This window comes from Tursiops truncatus, chromosome 5 (assembly GCF_011762595.2).
Source record: "Tursiops truncatus isolate mTurTru1 chromosome 5, mTurTru1.mat.Y, whole genome shotgun sequence".
NCBI classification, from domain to species: Eukaryota; Metazoa; Chordata; class Mammalia; order Artiodactyla; family Delphinidae; genus Tursiops; species Tursiops truncatus.
Genome location: NC_047038.1, coordinates 115377210 through 115396192, shown reverse-complemented (window position 1 = coordinate 115396192; position 18983 = coordinate 115377210). Strand labels below are relative to the sequence as shown.

The 18983-nt window shown below is 37.9% G+C and overlaps 1 protein-coding gene and 1 pseudogene across 14 annotated transcripts in view; both read right to left on the bottom strand.

Annotated features, from left to right (window-relative positions):
• The window catches only part of INPP4B (inositol polyphosphate-4-phosphatase type II B), a 717274-nt gene that overhangs the window by 220557 nt on the left and 477734 nt on the right, over positions 1-18983 (bottom strand). For 9 of the 14 annotated variants that reach the window (XM_073805532.1, XM_073805533.1, XM_033857340.2 and 6 more), the window contains one exon: positions 4969-5034. The exons of the other annotated variants lie outside the window; for them this stretch is intronic. In XM_073805532.1, coding sequence (XP_073661633.1) covers positions 4969-5034 — 66 coding nt within the window. The remainder of the gene's footprint in view (positions 1-4968; positions 5035-18983) is intronic. 14 annotated transcript variants of the gene reach the window in all.
• On the bottom strand, positions 8163-9567 carry LOC141278820 (large ribosomal subunit protein uL18 pseudogene; annotated as a pseudogene).

Sequence of the window (18983 nt, the reverse complement as noted above, 5' to 3'; positions counted from 1 at the left end):
ACATGTAAATACCTCCTCTATTTTGGAAATGCCACAGAGATACAAATGACTCTGTAAACATCCAGGAGAAAATCGTCATTAGCACTGTTAGGCTTTGTGAATATAAAGTAGTCTTGGGACTAAGCACTGGGATCATCATCTTGGAGACATGCCTGGCATTTAACCCATCTAGACATGTAACTGGGAAGTGAAAATCTCACCTGGACAGAAATATAAGCAAAGGTCATCGGTAAACGAGTGGCACTAACTAACTAACTAAGTGCATTCTGACTCTTTCTGGTGAATACATTCACCTGGCAGTGCTAGATTTACTTTGGTCTCAGAGAAGTGAGAGTTCTACTTAAGTATGCATGCCTGAACACACCTCTATCCTGGCTGAACTTCAAAAATTTCAGAAGCCATAGGATACTTTCAAACTAATATTCAAATAAAACTTTTCAGTAGTTCTTAATATTATAGCTTACACACTCGAAGCTTTAGTCCTTTGTTTTCTCCTCTTTTCTCATTATAAACTTGTCTTCAGAAATTCTGTCCATTATTATGGGATTCAATTGTCACATCTTTGAGGATCTACCACAAACCTATATTTCCTACTCTGACCTGATTTCCTATTCCAGAACTCCAAATTCCTTTCGTCCTGATATAATTGAACACTCTCTAAGCCTGAAACCTAAGTAGTCCTCTTCCCAAACCCCAGCTCACATCAGTAGCATATCATTCCCCAAAGACCAAAACCACAGAATATTCCATCTCTACCAGTGCCTCGTCCCTACCATTCAATAAGTCATCAAGCACTACTGATTCTTCCTGTATAATGCCCCTTACATGTATCCCTTCCCAATGGTAACATCCCAATTAGTTTCACCAACTTTCTTTCATTACACTTGAAGAACCTACTTCCCATCTTCCAGAATCTTTCTCTTCCATCCCGTCCATGTCAGATTTCCTTCTTAAGACCTGCTATCACTATTGTATTTTATTTTCTCTGTCAAAATTCCTTAGACATTGCCTAATGCCTACCAAGAGAGTTTGAAGTGTAGACTGTCTTTTAAGACTTGTCCGGAGTTATGAACAGCTCAGTATTTTTGGATCAAACAGATCCGTGTCATCACACACCAGTAAATAATGGAGCATGGTTTAATGGAAAGCACAGTGAACTTTGAGTAACAAAAGTCCTTGGTTACGGTGTTGGCTCTTCAGAGTAAACAACTAGGTGATCATGAGAGGGCAATTCAGCCTCTATTAAGATTTACGAGCTATAAAATATGAAGGTAGTAAACCATTCTACTTATCTCACAAGATTTATGTGTCCAAAATTAAAAGATCTTAAAGTTTAAATATAAAAATGCTTTTGTGGGAACTGCCTGGCGGTCCAGTGGTTAGGACTCTCACTGCCGCGCTTTCACTGCCGCCACTGGGTTCAATCCCTGCTCAGGGAACTAAGATCCTGCAAGCGTGGCAAGAAAAAAAAAATGCTTTTGTGTATGGTAATGAGTACAACTGTTATACCATCCGGGACACAAAGTTCCAAGAGCACGTCATAGATACGTTGACTACCAGTTTTTCAGACTAATTGGCTTGTAGATTCCTCTTTACTGCTGAAAACAGTACTATCCAAATATGAGTAACTGCCTCAATACAAATAAGCTAAAGAAATCTTTCCCTCCTCATGACTCTATTAAATATACATACATATATATATATATATATATATATATATATATATATATGTAGTGAGCTGTAGTTGGAAACGATTCAATGCTAAATGTAAAATATAAACTCTCTCTTTATTTGTTATTCAAATATACATTTTTACTGAAGTATAATTGCTATATAGCAGTATATTAGTTTTGGGTATACAGCACAGTGATTCTATATTTGTGTATATTACGAAATGATCATCACAATAAGTCTAGTTAACCTCTATCACCATACACAGTTACAAAAATTTTTTTTCTTGTGATGATAACTTTTAAGATCTACTTTCTTAGCAACTTTCAAATTAACTATGGTTGCAAATGTAGGTCATCTATTCAGTGATCTGAGGAACCAGGCTGATGAAGGCTCTGCCATGTTCACCTTGTGGCATCTAAGGTCTCCAAACAGCAGAAGGGGATAAAAGCATGGAGGAACTCTTATTGGACAGACGCAGAACCGGTGTGCTTTCCTCTCTTTACGATCCAGTGGCCAGAGCTCAGTTACATGGCCACCCCTATGGAATTTGGCAGGTCGGGGGTGGGGTGGGGCAATAGACATTTAAAATAGGGCAAAGACTGCAAATGTTAGTCCCCCTCCCCTTCTTGGGCACACGGCTAGATGACATTTCCAGCGCCTTAAACAGTTCAACTATCTCTTGAAATGTAAGAAATACCCATCTCTTTAAATGTAAGATATACCTCAACAGCAAGGTGAGAAAACATCTTGGCATCTTGTAAATGTCCTTGGATTCACAGGCAACCAAAATTACATTCAAGTTAACAGGTCACCATCATCTGCCCTTTGGGAGATAAGATGCTGCAAGTAAGATAGAGGAAGCTTACTCTACCCTCTTGCACCCACTGGATGAAGCTATAAAACATGGACAGAATGCACAGAGCAGCTGTTTGAGGACTCCAAGTAAACACTGCTGGGAATACTGGGGAAGATTAGAATTTTAAATGCCACTGAACCAGCAATTAGTTTACCATTTTTTCTCCTCTCGTATCTCATGATCTAGACTCAAAACAGCCCCAAGCCCAGAGATGGTCATGGTGTAGACAAAGATCGCTCCAAGAGAAACTCTCTGGTTCTGGCTCAAAGAACAGAAAAGAGGTCTCCTAATACTCAGAAGAATGATGAAATCACTTTTTTTTCCCACTCTCTTGTGTCTCAGCCCCCAAGCAATCCAGTGGTGGCAGCAACAAAAGTGACAGCTTGGAGGAAGTGCAGAAGCCTAAAATTATGAGGAAGGGAAAGTTTCCTCTCTGATTGGAGCTGTGATCCCAAGGGCATGGGATGCATGCCCTTTACTTTTTCTCTCTCTCTTCTCCTACCTCTTGGCCCCAGAAGAGGGTGCAGCTGCAAGGCAGAGAAGGGAAAATCAAACCCCAGCTTTCTGAATGAAGGGTCTTTTGATCTTTTCCTTCCAGGGAATCCACAGGAAATGGGAATATGCCAGAGAGAGTGTAATGAGGAAGGAGCTCAGGAAGGGACTTCTTAATGTCGTTCATGGACTTCTGGGCTTACCTCAAGCTGTGCATGCATGGATCTAAACCACATATCAGATACTCTGAGAAATAATCTATGGACTACACCATCCCCCAGGTCCCGGACTGTCACCTGGGTGACAAACTCGAAGGACAGATACGAATAACACTACAAAAGTTTTGAAAACAGAAGTGATATTGAAACTACAAAGTTTCACAAGACACATGGTCAGCATACAAATATGTAGCAATTAGAAACTGAAATTTTTAAAAAATATATTTATCATTTATAGTAAGTCCAAAACAAAGTACTTAGCTATAGATCTAACCAAAATGTGCAAGATCTGTATGCTGAAAACTATAAGAGTTGATGGAAGAAATCAAAAAAGATCTAAATAAATGGTGAGACATACTGTGTTCATATACTGGAAGCCTCAAGTTTATAAGATGTCGATTTTTCCTAAATTGATCTACAGATTTAAGGCAATACCAATTAAAATCTCAGCAAGATTTTTTGTACATAATGACAAGTTGATTCAAAAAGTTATAAAGAAAGGCAGAGTAAACAGAATGACCCAAGTACTTTTCAGAAAGAAGAAGAAGAATGGAGAAATTGCATCTACTGATTTTTAAGACTTGCTGTAAATCTATAGTAATCAAAACTGTGGTATTGACAAAAGGACAGATATATTGATAAATGAAACAGAGTACACAGAGAATATGGCCAACTGCTTCTGACAAAGTTACAGTCAATGAAATGGAAAAAGAGTAGTCCTTTCAACAAATGGTACTGGAACAATGAGACATCCATTTGGGGAAAAAATGAAATTTTACGTAAACTTCACAACTGAAACAAAAGTTAAAATGGTTCATAGACCTAAATGTAAAACATAAAAATATAAAAAATTTTAAAGGAAGCCATAGGAGAAAAGTCTTCATGAACTGGGCTTCGTCAAATTGTGCTTAAATGTGATACCAAAAGCATGATCTGAAGAAGAAAAAAAATTGATAAGTTGAACTTCATCAAAATTGACAACTTTTGCTTTGTTAAAGACACAATGAATGGAAAGACAGGCTACTGACTGGAAGAAAACATTTACAAATCATGTTTCTGACAAAGAACTTGCATCCCAAATACATAAAGAGCCCTCAAAACTCAACAGCAAGAAAATGAACAACATAATAAATAAAAGGGCAAAGTCGAAGAGATGTGTCTCAGAAGAGGATATGCAGATAACAAAGAGACCATGGAAAACTGTTCAACATCACTGTCCATTAGGGAAATGAAAACTAAAAGCATTAGGAGATGTCACACTATATTTTACAATGTCTGGTGAGGATGCAGAGCCATTGAAACTCTCATACACGGCTGGTGGGGAAAACACTACAGCAGTTTCTAATAGAGTTCAACACACACTTACCATATGACTCAGAAATTCCAATCCTGGGTATTTACCCTAAAGAAATGAAAACTTAGGATCACAGAAAAACCTACACAGGAATATTTTAGCAGCTCCATTCATAATCACTCAAAACTGGAAACAACCAAAATATACTTTCCTATGAATGGTGCAACAAACTGTGGTACAGTTTGTTGTGGTACGGTAGCATGGAATACAACTCAGCAATTGAAAAAAAAAAAACCTGTTATTGATATGCACAACACCTTGATGAAGTTCAAAGGCATTAGACTGAATAAATGAAGCCAGTCTCAGGAGGATCTGCAATCAATGATTCAATGACTTTTTCAAAAAGCATTTCTCTATGGTGATGGAGAACTCACATCATGGATGTCAGAGGTCGGTGTGGGTGGAGGCATTCATCAAAGGGGCAGCGGGTGGGAATTTCTCTGTGGAGATGGAAGAGATCTGTATCCTGACTGCAGTGGTGGTTACAAGAATCTATACATGTGTTAAAATTCACAGAACTGCACAGCAATAAAAAGTCAATGTTTACTGAATGTAATTTCCAAAACAGAATAAATGAGAAAAGATATAGCCATTTTCGATGATAATGAATGGATAACAAACTATTAGCTATTTAATCTGGGAATACAAAACCAAATGACTGAAAGGCTATTACCTTCCATGTGAACAGAACCTTCTAACTGCTGGCAACATTGATTTGTAATGGTAGAGTCAAAGTGTCAATTTATCCCACGCTTTATGCTTTCAAAGTATCTGCTGACATAGAAATGCCATATGTGAGAGGAACGTGTTCCACCTGAACAAGGTGGGGAGGGTATTTCATCAGAGATTGGAGAGAAAAATGCTCTTGCAGGAGGTGCAATGAATTTCCCAAGCCCATGACTCATTCATGGGATAAAACAACTAGCCACCCATGTCTGAATTGACTCATGTTTAGACCTACAAGAGAAACTATTGCTAAGGCTTTTTGTTAATTTATTCTATTCTATTTTATTGTTTGAATTTTAAGAGAAAGAAAAATGTTGAAAGGAAAAGAGCACTATATATATTAAGCAGAGACCATTGGAAGAGGAAGAGAATAGTAGCAAGAAAGGAATTATAGGAGGTTATACATAAATGGCTGGGGAAACCCGACTTAATGCTGACATTTTTAAAAGCAAAAAATATGGACATTTTTAAGACCAAGTATAAACAGTCTTGATAGACAGCTAAGCAAAAATTTATTTCTTACTAAAAATGGACATGCTCCGGCAGCAGAAACTCTTTACAAGAATAGTTTGCAAATGTCAAAAAATAAATCAAAAAATTCTGGGCCACTATGAAAACATTCTACTAAAGATAACAGGCATGGAGGATTAGCGGATTTAATTATTAAATAATTAGTATCAAATACTAGTGATGGGTCTATATTTACTATTGAAGTTTTGAATTATTTATATTTTTGCTGGATTTTTTGTGCCATTCGGTTTTATGTAAATTTCTTAATAGTAGGAAATAATGCAAAGGGATTTTTTTAAAGCTAGCATTAAAAGATCAAAGTTAAAGAAAAATCAAAGTTATCCAGTGTATGAACATAACCTTAGAGTATAATGTATTTCAAACCTGTGTGATAAGAAATTCACTAAGCTTTAAATTGTACAGTGAGGCATGTACTCTGAAACCAAACAGTTATTAAGTGCCTCTATTTTTCTGCTGAATTGCATTTAGATTTGTTTTAAATTCTGCAGGTATTAAGTTATAAAATCTTGTGGTTTTTCAAATATTTTTTCTTCATTCTCCTTTAATATGACAACATTTTTAATGAAAAAAAGAGTCTCCAAAATTATAAATTTCCATAGAAATATAATAAGGTCAAAATAACAGAAAATGTGAATTCACTTACAAACATGTATTAAGCACCTACCATGTTGGAAGCACTGCTCCATGTACCAGAATACAACAGAGAACACCACAAAAATCCCTGTCCTCATGGAGCTTGAATTCTCATGGTAAACAAAAAAATGATACAGATACGATAAGTTCCACGGAGAAAACTTAAGCAAGGTAGGTGAGTGCTGGGTGGGGCTTCTACTTTATAGTCTACATATATATATAATGACTACATATGTATGTATATGCATTAGGAAAGGCTTCTCTAATATGAAGCCATTTGAACAAATACCTAAAGGAGGTAAAAAAGTGAGCCATATACCTTTCTTAGGGGGAGGTCTTTTCAGGCAGAAGCAGCAGATGGTCCAAACGTCTTGCAGAGGAACACGGTCCCCATATTCAAGGAAGAGCAAAGACCCCATTGTGGCTATTGCTGGGTAGGTGGGGAGAGAGGACTAGAAGACTAAGCCAGAGAGCCACGGATTAATTTTATATTGCTGCATAATGAAGGACCACAAACCCAGTAACTTACAATACCACCCATTTACTATCTCACAGTTTCTACAGATCAGAAGGCAGGCCAGGTCCTCTACTCAGGGTCTCATAGGACTGAAGCCAAGATGTAGGCTGAGCCACACTCCCACGTGGAAACTCTAGGGGAGAATCTACTTCCTAGCTCATTCAGGTTGTTAGTGGAATTTATTTCCTTGTGGCTGTATGACGAAGGTTCCCGTTTTCTTGTTCATCCCATAGTAGGTATGAGGAGTAACCACTTGACAGGGCTGCAGGGGAGACAGCCACCTTCCAGTTAGACAAAGAGAAATGACTGAGGATAGGGGATGGGGTTGAGGAGGAGGCTCAAGGATCAGAATAGAGTCAGGGAGTAGAAGGCACCAGGGCCACAGGAGGGAGTAGACAAACAGGTAAAATGATGGGCGGCCATATGAATGAAAGATGACCTAGGAATCCAGGGTTCCTGCGTGGTCACCAATCACCGGAAAATGAGTCATAGTTATTGCTACAATAAGGAAACTCAGTTTAGCTAGGGAAAAATGCCAGGCAGACAGGGCAGCAGTAATTTAAAAATACTCTAAAGACCTGAAATTTCCCATTTTCAGATTTTAACTTGTTCTGCTAACAGTCTTAATAACGCATTACTAAATCATCTGGTAATTATTTTCGAGGTCAAAATGTGACTGATTCACTGTTAAAGGAGTCTAGATAGAACAATAAAGATTTCTACAGATCTTTTTTTTTTGTTAAAAGGAAGAAAAGTAATTAACGCAAAGTTCAAGACACCTGCTATATGGAAACAGTATACTGCTTTTATTCACGTTAAATAGATTCTGAAGATCAGCAGGAATAAATCAAATGTCCTATACCAGCTTTGCATAAAGTACATGAGAAAGCAATTACTTGTTCTCTGAATATCTCCCTTTTAAAACATTAAGATTCCATAAGAAGAAAATATATCTATTAGTAATTAAAGGTCTTTATTGCATCATTAAAAAAAATCCATATAGGGCTTCCCTGGTGGCGCAGTGGTTGAGAGTCCGCCTGCCAATGCAGGGAACACGGGTTCGTGTCCCGGTCCAGGAAGATCCCACATGCGGCAGAGCAGCTGGGCCCGTGAGCCATGGCCGCTGAGCCTGCGCGTCCAGAGCCTGTGTTCTGCAACAGGAGAGGCCACAACAGTGAGAGGCCCGCATACCACAAAAAAAAAAAAAAGAAAAAAAAAATCCATATAAGAAAACAAACGGATTTTGGTATTTGGCAGGCTGATGTGCTAACGGGAAGGAGAAAGACAGTAAAAATTAAAAGTCACGGGATTAAAATTTTCAGTTCAGGAGTGCTTGCTATATATCCTTTTGTAAGTATTTGGGAACTGAATTGAAGTTTGTATACCAAATAAAAATGTCACCAGCTTTCAATAACCTTGGATGCAGATATTTTCTCTTTTATTCTACGATAAATTCCTCAGATCTCAATATTAGGATTGAATAAAATCAGAGAGTGCTTAGAACAGAAAGTAAGGTTAAGTATCAGCCAATTCATTCTGTAGAAACTGAAGCCCAGAGAGGTCAAGTGAAAGGCTCACAGGTCAACAGCAGTGCTGATATTTGTCAAAGAACAGTAGAAACCAGAAGTCCACACCTGATTTTTTTTTTAAATTTATTTCTGAAAACCAAAAGATGAAATTGTGGTAACTTTTCAATGTATTTATTTTTAGCTTCTTCGTCAATAAGTTGATTGTCCTTATCTGAAAAATCTTCATAGGAATGCGGTGTTTTGGTTCAACCCTCACTAGCCCACTCTAAAGCTTGGAGGAAACTTGCTTTCTGAGCTACCTGATCTTCTGAGCAAGAGACATTTTGGGATAGTTCCACCTCTTCTTTTTAACTTTTTTCTTAGGTGTCTTCTCATAGATTGGATTCTCTCATACAGCAGCATGAACTTTCTTGCACATCTCTTCGGTGTCTGGAGTTACCTTCTTTTTGTGCTGAGTAAATTTTTTCCTGTAAGCGTCACCATCTCCTTCCATATATAATCTGCAATGTTTTGATCCCTGATGTTCTTCCAAAGTACTTATGCCTTGAATTCCTTGTTTTCTGAACCATACCAGGGAATCATTTGGTTCTGTGAGGGATGGAAAAGCTTCTTTCCACAGCTCTCTTCAGGGCCCCAAAAACTTTATTTCCAGTGGTAGTTCAGGTGTGAACTGAATCCAAATACAAAGTACCTTCATACTGTATTTTGTAAGTTCATGAGTATAAGCTGCACTGACTATCATAGCCTCTTCGACACAGGCATAAGCAATCTGACAAATGATCTCTCTGCTGGTTACATGAACTATCATCCCATATTTGAGTGTACTGTATTTACACTCAAATGTGTAAATTGTGTAAAATGTGTAAAATGTGTAAGCATTTCCAAGCATACCAATTGGTTTTACCCTCTCGCCTTCTTCTAAAGTTCACTTGGCATCTTTTGAAGTAGGCCTTATTCTTGACAACTTTAACTCCATCCCGTGAAGCAGAGATGCATATCTGTGGCTCATCACAGATATACAGCAATGGTGGTAACTTTTATAATTTAATTCTTACTGCTAACAATAAGAAAACACAGTCAATGTAAGAGGAATATGATTTTAAAGTGTAATCAAAGAACTCTATTAGAATCTAATAACTCTTTGCTCAGGCTGTTATAAAATACCATAGTCTGGGTGGCTTAAACAACAGAAACTTAATTTCTCACAGATCTAGAGGTTAGAAGGCCATGATCAGGGTGCCAGCAAGGTCAGATTCTGGTGAGAAACCTCCTCCTGACTTGCAGATGGCTGTCTTCTCCCTGTGTCCTCAGATGGCAAGGAGAGAGCAAGCTCTCTGGTGGCTCTTCTTATAAGGGCACTAATCCCATCATGAGGGCCCCACTCTCATGACCTCGTCTAACTCCAATTACTTCCCAAAGTCCCCATCTTCAAATAACATCACAGTGGAGTTTAGGGCCTCAACAGATACATTTGGGGGATACAAATATTCAGTCTGTAACACTCTTAAAACCTCAAACTTTAAAAATTAGCATAGTATTTGTTTCAAGAACTAGTGGGGGTTCAAGGGAAGAAGAGATAGCATGAAAGAAAGAGGGAGAAAATAATTTTTCCTACTAAAGTATAAAGAGATTCTTAAAATCTGCCCTATGAATTCATAATTTAAGCTCATCTCAGTGTCATTATTATCATTAGTAGTCAGATGAAGAAATTTAAGGAAAGTAGTTACCTCCTGGTGACAGTAATGGAACTCGAACTTCCGCCAGTGTTACAATCACAGGCCAATCCTTAAAGTACTTGAAAGGCATATCACTTGGTCAGAGAAGCAATTCACGTTTACCAGTACTAGAAGTAAGTCTCCGTAGCCAAGAAATTTATTGTTAGTTAGTAGTCTGCCCAACAAACAAGCAAACCTCAAAACTGTTAGAGTCTCTCTTTCCTACTTACTGTGTAGGTCCCTGGAAAATCCTCAATTTGATTCTAGATAAGAGAAAAATAATCCCCACTAGACACCATTTCTAAGTTTAGGATTGAACCTTAAACCTGCTTTGAATTCGAGAGACGGCATCGATGATGGGGAAGATTAAAATAAAATAAAATTCAAGTTATCTGCTCTGGTCTTAGATGGATGGATGAGGATTAGACCAAGTTTATTATGGCAACCTAAATTTGTTTTTAGCAATCAATTTTTATATTAAGTTCTAAAGGAATGTGTTTACTTTCCAATTTACATGTGTGAACATCAGAAAGAAGCAACATACAGCATGTATCTACAAGCACAACTGGTCATTTCATCTGCTTGTCATAATGTAATATATGCCAAGTAGCACTTAGATCAAGTCTAATTAAACCTGCATTCAATGATTTCAATTGATTTTTAAATCTATTTTCCCTGTAAGATGGTAAACTGTCCCATAATGTAATAAATTCATCAGTGCCACACAATGTATAAAGACTGATCTTTAATTACCTAACATTTTCTGTCAAACTCTAATAAGCTTGAGTACATTGATCAAGGGACCCAAAGGGTCACCAATAGGCTGAGCCCATTACTAGAAGCAACCAGCCCCTATTGTAGCACAGCACTGAGAAAAACAATGTGGTTATATTGGTATTAAAATTAATTAGGTAAAGCAAAATAAGTGTGTCTGTTCTCTTCTCCATCTTATTCTACAACTTTTTATCTTTGACCTCATCCTTCTCTTCTGCCTTCTTAAAATATTTCATGGTATGACTTTGTATATTTTCTAGTTTTCCTAGCTTCCATTATAAAATTGCACTCGTCTTCCTTTTCCTGACTCAGTTCTTTATCTCCCTGAAGTCTTATTGCAAACAATTTCATTCAACCACACTTTTACTATGAGGCACCATGCTATACCACAGAACAACAGACATCAGTGAATTTCACTTAATGGATGAGGGTGGAAAATCCTAGGCTAGAGCATGCTATTAGGGGAATACATTGTTAAGGGGCAGGTAACTTTCTACAGTTCCTCAAGGATTGCACCTCCAACACAGCTCACTCATATATATTAAGTAGAACTGACAACGTGTAAATGAAAAAGCAAAGCCAAACCTCACTAGGAACACAGTTAAGAATAGTGACCTTCCAGTGATCATTAAGCCTGTGGTAGCTGGAGCAGGAATAATGAGTTCTGACCTGCTTCTTCAAAAGCTTGATGATAGGAAAATGGTCAATTTGGTCTTAGGAAATTGAGGAGCCTGGGTAGGGGATAGTGACCAGCCCTTTTCACTGACATGCCTGGAGACTATCGCCTCTCAGTTCCTAATGAGAATAAGTATGGAGAATACTAGGGACTTCAGATGGGTGAGACCATCCCAGGCAAGGGATAACAAAAGATGGAGGGAAAATAATAGGACGTCAGTGTGGGGAAGAATCTTAGGTGCACCGTCTACACCTACGGACATTGCTCTCTTGCTGGTTGAGGTTGACACTGAGCTCAATACCCTGAGAAGAGGGGTTTCCAAAGAACTACAGAGACTCTGACTCCACCTTTAGAAAGTGTTATGTGCACATAAGCCGCTATAAGTGACAAAGGAAGTGACGATCAATGTCAAGGGTTACGTGTGTGGTTGCAGATGAAGCTGAGAAAGCAGACTTACTATCTTGTATCTCCTGGCTGAGGTTTTTGCACGCTTATTTTCAGGTTCATGTTCATTTGGGTCCAGGGACAGGAAGACATATACATTTAAATCAGAAAAAGAGCTTTAGATGAGATCAGATGAGAGCTGTAGAAAAGATGAGTTGGAAATGGATGCTGTGATTTCTAACTTGGGCTATAGTTAGGGCACCTGATGGTTCTGAATTTAACCAAGAAAGGACAAGCACCAAAGGGCAGAGCCTTCAGGAGAAGACCTAAATTCAGTTCAGGGTGGTTCTAATATTAAGTGATTGTGAAAATAAGTGTGTGTCCACTTATGCAAGCTTAAAAAGAATCTGTCAACGACTATAAAAAAGAAAGCATGTATTTTGTCACTCCTTTCCCCTTTCCACATATTCTGTACAAATCTCACAAATGGGTGTCTATATAGTCCATGGCATGGGTGTAAAATGCCACAGGGTTGGCAATGCCTGTGGACAGAGAACGGGGGGTGGGAGAAACAGGGCTGGGTAACTGCATGTGGATAGGGGCAGAATGTGCACAGGTGCAGGGTGTGTGTATAGGATGAGGGTTCATTTGGATGAAGACCACAGGCCTGCCTGCAGAGGTGTCTGTTCAAGAAAATGCTCATGGTGGGGAAAAGTGGATGAATACATATAGAGAGTGTCTCATATATTTCTCTGGAAAATACTTGGTTGTTTACATTGTTCAAAATCAGCACTTTCTCAGCTATGCAGCTGCTTTTCTTGGAACACAGTGTCTGTCTGATAAGCTGTTAAAGAAAGCTTTCCAAAAAGAAAGCTTCTTGGGTTCAAATTAGTTAGGGAAAAGCTGTAGGCGATATTGCCTCTGAGAGTCCTAGAAGGACTTGAGGGCTTAATGAAGGCTCTGAGAAATCCTACAGTAAGGTCACCCTCTTCACTTTTTTGAATATAACATTTTCAAACTTACTGCACATAAACTACTTCACTCGAAGAACACATACTAATAACTGAAGGGATACCAGTGTTCCAAATAACATTCTTCGGAAAAAGCTGATATAAATGTGTCCAGAGCAGCAGAAATACAGGGTGATAATGATGAAAGCGACTTTGGTAAATATGGGCAAATCCTTTACAAAATTTTCAGGTCAAATATAATTCCTTGCAGGCCTAATCATTCCTGCAATTATCTTCAAAGCTAAATTAGCTCTCAAACTTCTTAAGCAGGTAGGTCTGTGTACGGATATTAATTTTATGTGATCTGCATTTTAAAAGAGGGAAGAGCTCAGGCTTTTCTCTACAAATTGAGGAGCTACTGAAGTGTACTCTAAGTACGCGTTGTCTCTTCAGTGACTGAAAACTCTCATTTGCAGTCTGACAAATATGACATATTTTGAATAATGCAAACTAAGGAAGTGCTAATCGGTTTCCATGGTCATACCTCCCGCCCCATGAAAATGGATTAGGAACTTAAAGAAAAATGCAGACTATACCACTGTAGAGCCATTTAAATTATAAATGAAAGACAGTCTAGTTGGATGAAATGGGGAATAATAATACTGATGAGGATGATAATTTTAAAAATAGGTGACGAGCATGATGGGCACACGCTTTGCATCAGGTACTGTTTCAGATGGGTTGGGTACCATTTGTCTAATTCTCACCTGGGAACAACAAAAACAACATCAAAACACCTAAGGCTAGAGAAGCTAATCAATAAAAGGAAAAAAAAATTACAGCCAACATTTATTGAGCACTTACTATGTGTCAGGAACTGTTATAAACATTTCACGTTAGTAATTCATGTGAGCTGAGGCTGTGAGATGGGCACCACTGTCATCCCCTTTTCACAGATAAGAAAACTGAGTCTCAGAGTAATCAATCATCCTGCTGGATAATAAAAAAGCCAGGATTTGGGCTCAGGCATGTCTCTAAATCCCATACACTTTTTATTTCTCTACTGTCCTAAGCCCATGATATTTGTATACTTTGCATTCTCTGATTTTATAATAAATTAATGTCATTTTAGTAGTTATTACGAAGTGGCTCATGTTACAGCCTTTTGATAATTTTAGACAGTCTTCTTCCTAAATGACAATGACACAGTTATATATAAGAACAGAATCAGTTTTAGAAGCAAATAGCCCTACTTCTGCTTTTGATGTTTCCCTTCCTTTTCCCAGACCAGTCCTGAGAAACATCACTTGAATTTATTTCTGTAGACAGTTTATTAAAGATTCGGCAACAACATGTATCTGTAAACCCTAAAAGCAATTGACACTCTGTGTCACTTTTATGAATATCTGTCCTGATTTCAATGCTATATTGCTAAAATTTCAAGTCAAAGCAAATTTGCTATTTTTCCCAACTGTATCAGAATGCAGCCTGTTTCAACCAAACAAATACTTTCCCTATGTCTCTTGCTGGTATCTGCCATTTTATAAGAAGCCAAATCTGGTGTCAGTGTGATTAAAGCCAGAACTTGGGTTTCAAGGAAGCATCCGTTCCTCAGATAATAAAAATGGTATGTCCAGATCAAAGGTTAAATCAACCTCTGCCATTGCCCAATTTAGAGAATTGTGGATGTCACATTTTAAGAAAGACCTACAACAAACTAAGCAAACTAAGAAAAACATTAAGTGATGGGTGAAGGAATTAGTAAGTTTAATGCAAGAAGCAATCTTTATAGAGTGTTTTTCTCTAATGCATGGTAATGCATGGAACTTCACTGCATTTATTAATTGCCCAGAATCACCCTGGGAGGGAGGTCATTACTATTTCCACTAACAGATGTTAGAGAATAGACAACATGCCTGGGGTGACACAGCTGGGACTTGAACCCGAATCTGGTAGGAAAGTCTGGTGCTCTTTCTACATTACATTCCTTGCTGAGTAAAAAAGGAGAGAAGATTTAAAGTTGGGCAAAAAAGCTGCTTTCAAATGCGATCATAGAGAAAAGGTATGAGACTTATTCTACTTAACGCTATGAAGGAGAGCTGGGAATGTGGCAAGAAGATAAAGTCTGGGATAAAATAGGAACACTTTTCTAACACTGACCTGTCGGAAAATGGGAAAGACGTATGGCCTCCTAAGTTTGATTTCCAGGTCACTAAAGGGGTCCAGGAAGAAGCTAAAGTGTCAAGATCTCTTCTGCTCTGTAAACTTACTTAATCCTAAAATTCTAAACAAAATATATATTCTCTAAGAACCCTTCTTCTCTTCTAATTTCCATCCTGTCCCAGCTGTGTGACCTTAGAAAGCTATACTGCTACTCTGCAGTTAGCTTATAAAACAAGAATAATATCACCTTCCAGGCAAGGGTATTAGAAGATTCAGTAAGGTAAGACATTTGAAATGCTTAATCCATCATAAACCTCAAATAGTGTTAGTTACCTCTTCCTATGTGTCTATGAGGTCCGAGTCAGTGTCAGTATCAGAGAAGCTGTCCTGGAGGAGCTTCCTGTCTTCGTTTTGAATTATGCCAAAAGCACGGTGAATAGAGCATTCCAGAGATTCAAGGCTTTCCCCATATGTGTGCATCTGGATCAAGCATGAGCGTGCATTTGCTATTGATGTGCATGTTTTCTTGCTGTTCACTCCCAAAGGAAAAGAATGCAGTGTTCTTTTTCATTCCTTTCAGCGGTTAGGATGGGCATTTTTAGAAAATTCTAGGCAAAAGCATCAAGTTAGCTTTTACATGACATCCTTATCCTCGAACTTTTCCACGAATGCATTTAATAAAGTTTAATACTATTCTGTTTTATAATTAATCACTGATATGCTATTTTCTCTTAAAGCAGGCTTTTTGGCCACCAGTCAATGTCTACCGCCCTTATGTAATATAGAAAATGTTTTAGACGTGTATAAAACTTAGTGTGGTGGAATCAGCAGGACTTTCTGCTGTAATCCTACTTTCTGATACCTAGAAAAACTAACTGGAAGCGACTTTTAAAGGAGAATAAAACATATTCAAAACATATTCAAGATGCTTGGATGTGATTTTTTAAAAGCATCTCTGAAGTCCAAGTAAATATAAGAAAATACGTTGTCGTCACACATACAATTTTAAAGACAGTATCTAGTGCTTAAAGTAAGCATTATTTGCGTGCAGGAAAAGAGTTATGGTAGGAAACGAAAAAACAAAGTTTAATTCCATTTCAAATGAAAAATAAATTTATCAGTTAAAACTGTATTGTCAATCTACGGCCAAGTTCGGTCTCAGGTTACCGTGGGGATTCACATGCACTCGAGCATTCCAGGAAGAAACATTCTGACCCACTGCCCTATGGCCCGCAGAACGGGCCTTGGCTCCCAACCTGCGAAATGTTAGTGACAATTGCATTTTTTTTATCACTCTGAGTATGCTGGTGTAGAAAACTGTGTGTCAGAGCCTAAGGAACCTCTCCTTAATATTGCTCCCAGCTCTTAAATTAAGAACATGCCTTTGGGAGATTCAGTTAAAAATATGCAGGAATTTTTTTTTTTTTTTTTTGTCGTTCTTCTGTTTTTACAAATAAAATGGAAGTGCGTGTTTGTGCGTGTGTGTGTGTGTGTGTGTGTGTGTGTGTGTGTGTGTGTGTGTGTGTGTGTGTGTGTAAGGAGGTTAAATTAAGCAAAACGCCAAAAAACAAAATCGAACAAAACTTAAGACACCATAGTTTGGATCTTACCTTCTCTAAACACACACATTTGACAATAATGGAAAATAAATAATCAAGTTTGGGAGAAAGCAAAATAATTGTAAACGAATATACATGTACAGACATACCTACCCATACACTCCATGAGGCATTTGCATGAATATGTACACATATAAAATGTTACATAAAATAGGAAAAATTTAAAAACAGTAGAAATTCATTGTTCGTTTCTTTCAGAGCCCCTCCCATACATCTGTATATTATAAAACATAACATCATGTGTCTGTCTAGGATCATCGGAGTCTTATGCTGTACGTTTCACGACAGCACTACTGTAAATGTGGCAGAAGTAATAAACAAAAAGGAAACATAAATTCTCTTTTTATGGATAAATTCTTATACATCTGCATTCAAGAAACTTTGGTCACACCCACTATGATAAAATTATAATAAATGCTTGCTTAATTTGGGGGGGATTACACGTGGAAGGTTACAAAAGAAACAACAGAGCAGTTGCTAAGATGAGCTGAATGTTTCTGTGGCAAGGCAATGTGACCTATACTGAAATAAATGTGAATTCTAAGTAAGGTTTTCAGCCTTTCAAGCAAATCACAATCTATCACTCACTATTACTCTGAAAGTTCCTTGTCTCAGATATACTCTAAAGCTTAGACTGCATTATATTCACTAGTTTAGGTGGATTCCACTCGGAAATAAATGGTACCAGGTTCATATTTAGCATCCATAAAAATATAAGTCATCATCATGAATCAAAATCTCAACAAATAATTATTGAACCTCTCTACTATGTCACAGGCATATAAAATTGAATTTTAAGATTAAAACATTAATAAAAAGTAACTGAGGCCCCTAAAACTCTCCAAAAGATAGAATATAAAATGGAGAAGAAAGCAAAGATGCTATGAGACCATTAGCTTCCTATCAGGCAGCACAATAAAAGCAGAAGCAGCTCTGGAGTCAGACTCAACTGAATTCTAATCCTACTTGTACAGTTAGTACCTGCGGAATCTTAGACAAGTTGCTATAAAACTGGGATGATAAAGCTGCAGGAATTAAATGATATAGTGCAGGAGAAGCACCCAACATATCCCTTGCATGCTAGTAGATGATCAATAAATAACAAGATTTTTCATTAACAGTGTTATTAGTAATATCAACTGCAAGATGTTAACCCTGTTACTATTTTAAAAATTGGGTAAAGAACCTATTACTATAGTTAGCATATGAAAAATTCACGATAAATGCTCGTTGAACGAACCGTCACTGAATGAAGTCCGAACTGTGTGGAGATAGGCAACAAAGGTCAGATAAGGTCAAAGCACCTCTATCTGTCTCAGTTCTTCTGAGAAGGATTTCCTAAGAAAGAATTTTTATCCCTGCCTCTTTTTCTGCCTTTGCGATTGTTTGACTACTTTAAGAGCAACGTAATTTTTCCCCTGATCTCTAGCGCCATTGCCAGAGAAAGATATGCTTCTCCATTCTGTAATTAAATAGGACAGTATTATGATGTTCTAAATGTCTGCTTGTTATGATTCCAAGAGACTCAGGTCAGGTTGGTAGAACAAATAATTGTCAGGTGCTTGGGCAGTAAACCAGGCTCAGGGCCATGGTTCTGGGGTGAGAATAGATCCCCCAGGTTTCCCTTAGTCTCCATTCCCCCTTAACCTAGCAGGCTGGTTCTCACTTTCTGCCATCATGGCTAACATTCCTGAGTTCTCCATGGCCATTAACACTCATTAGGTCTTCATTTGCTATAAATCCAGGCACTGTGGTGAACTCAATGTGGAAGACACCTTGAACGAGTGGTCCTGGACCTCCGTCCTTGCTTTGTTCTGCCATTACCAAGTCACGTGACACAGGACATGTTTTAACTAGATCTCGGTTTTCCCCTTGGTCAATGGGGACAAAAAGTGAGTCATTAAGAGCACAGGATTTGTAGTCAGAAACGTGTGGCTTCACGCCTTGGCTTTCTTATGTTAAGAGCATTGTAACTTTGCGCAAATTACTTAACTGCTTTCTACACCTCAGTTCCTTAGTTTATAAAATGACAAAAGGAATAACATCATACGCTGATAAGGGTCAATGAAACAACATCTCTAACATACTTATCAGAGCATAAAACACATAATGTCTCATAGTATCTTCCCCCTCCACCTCCTCCTCCTTCTCTTCTCATTAGTATTACTATTA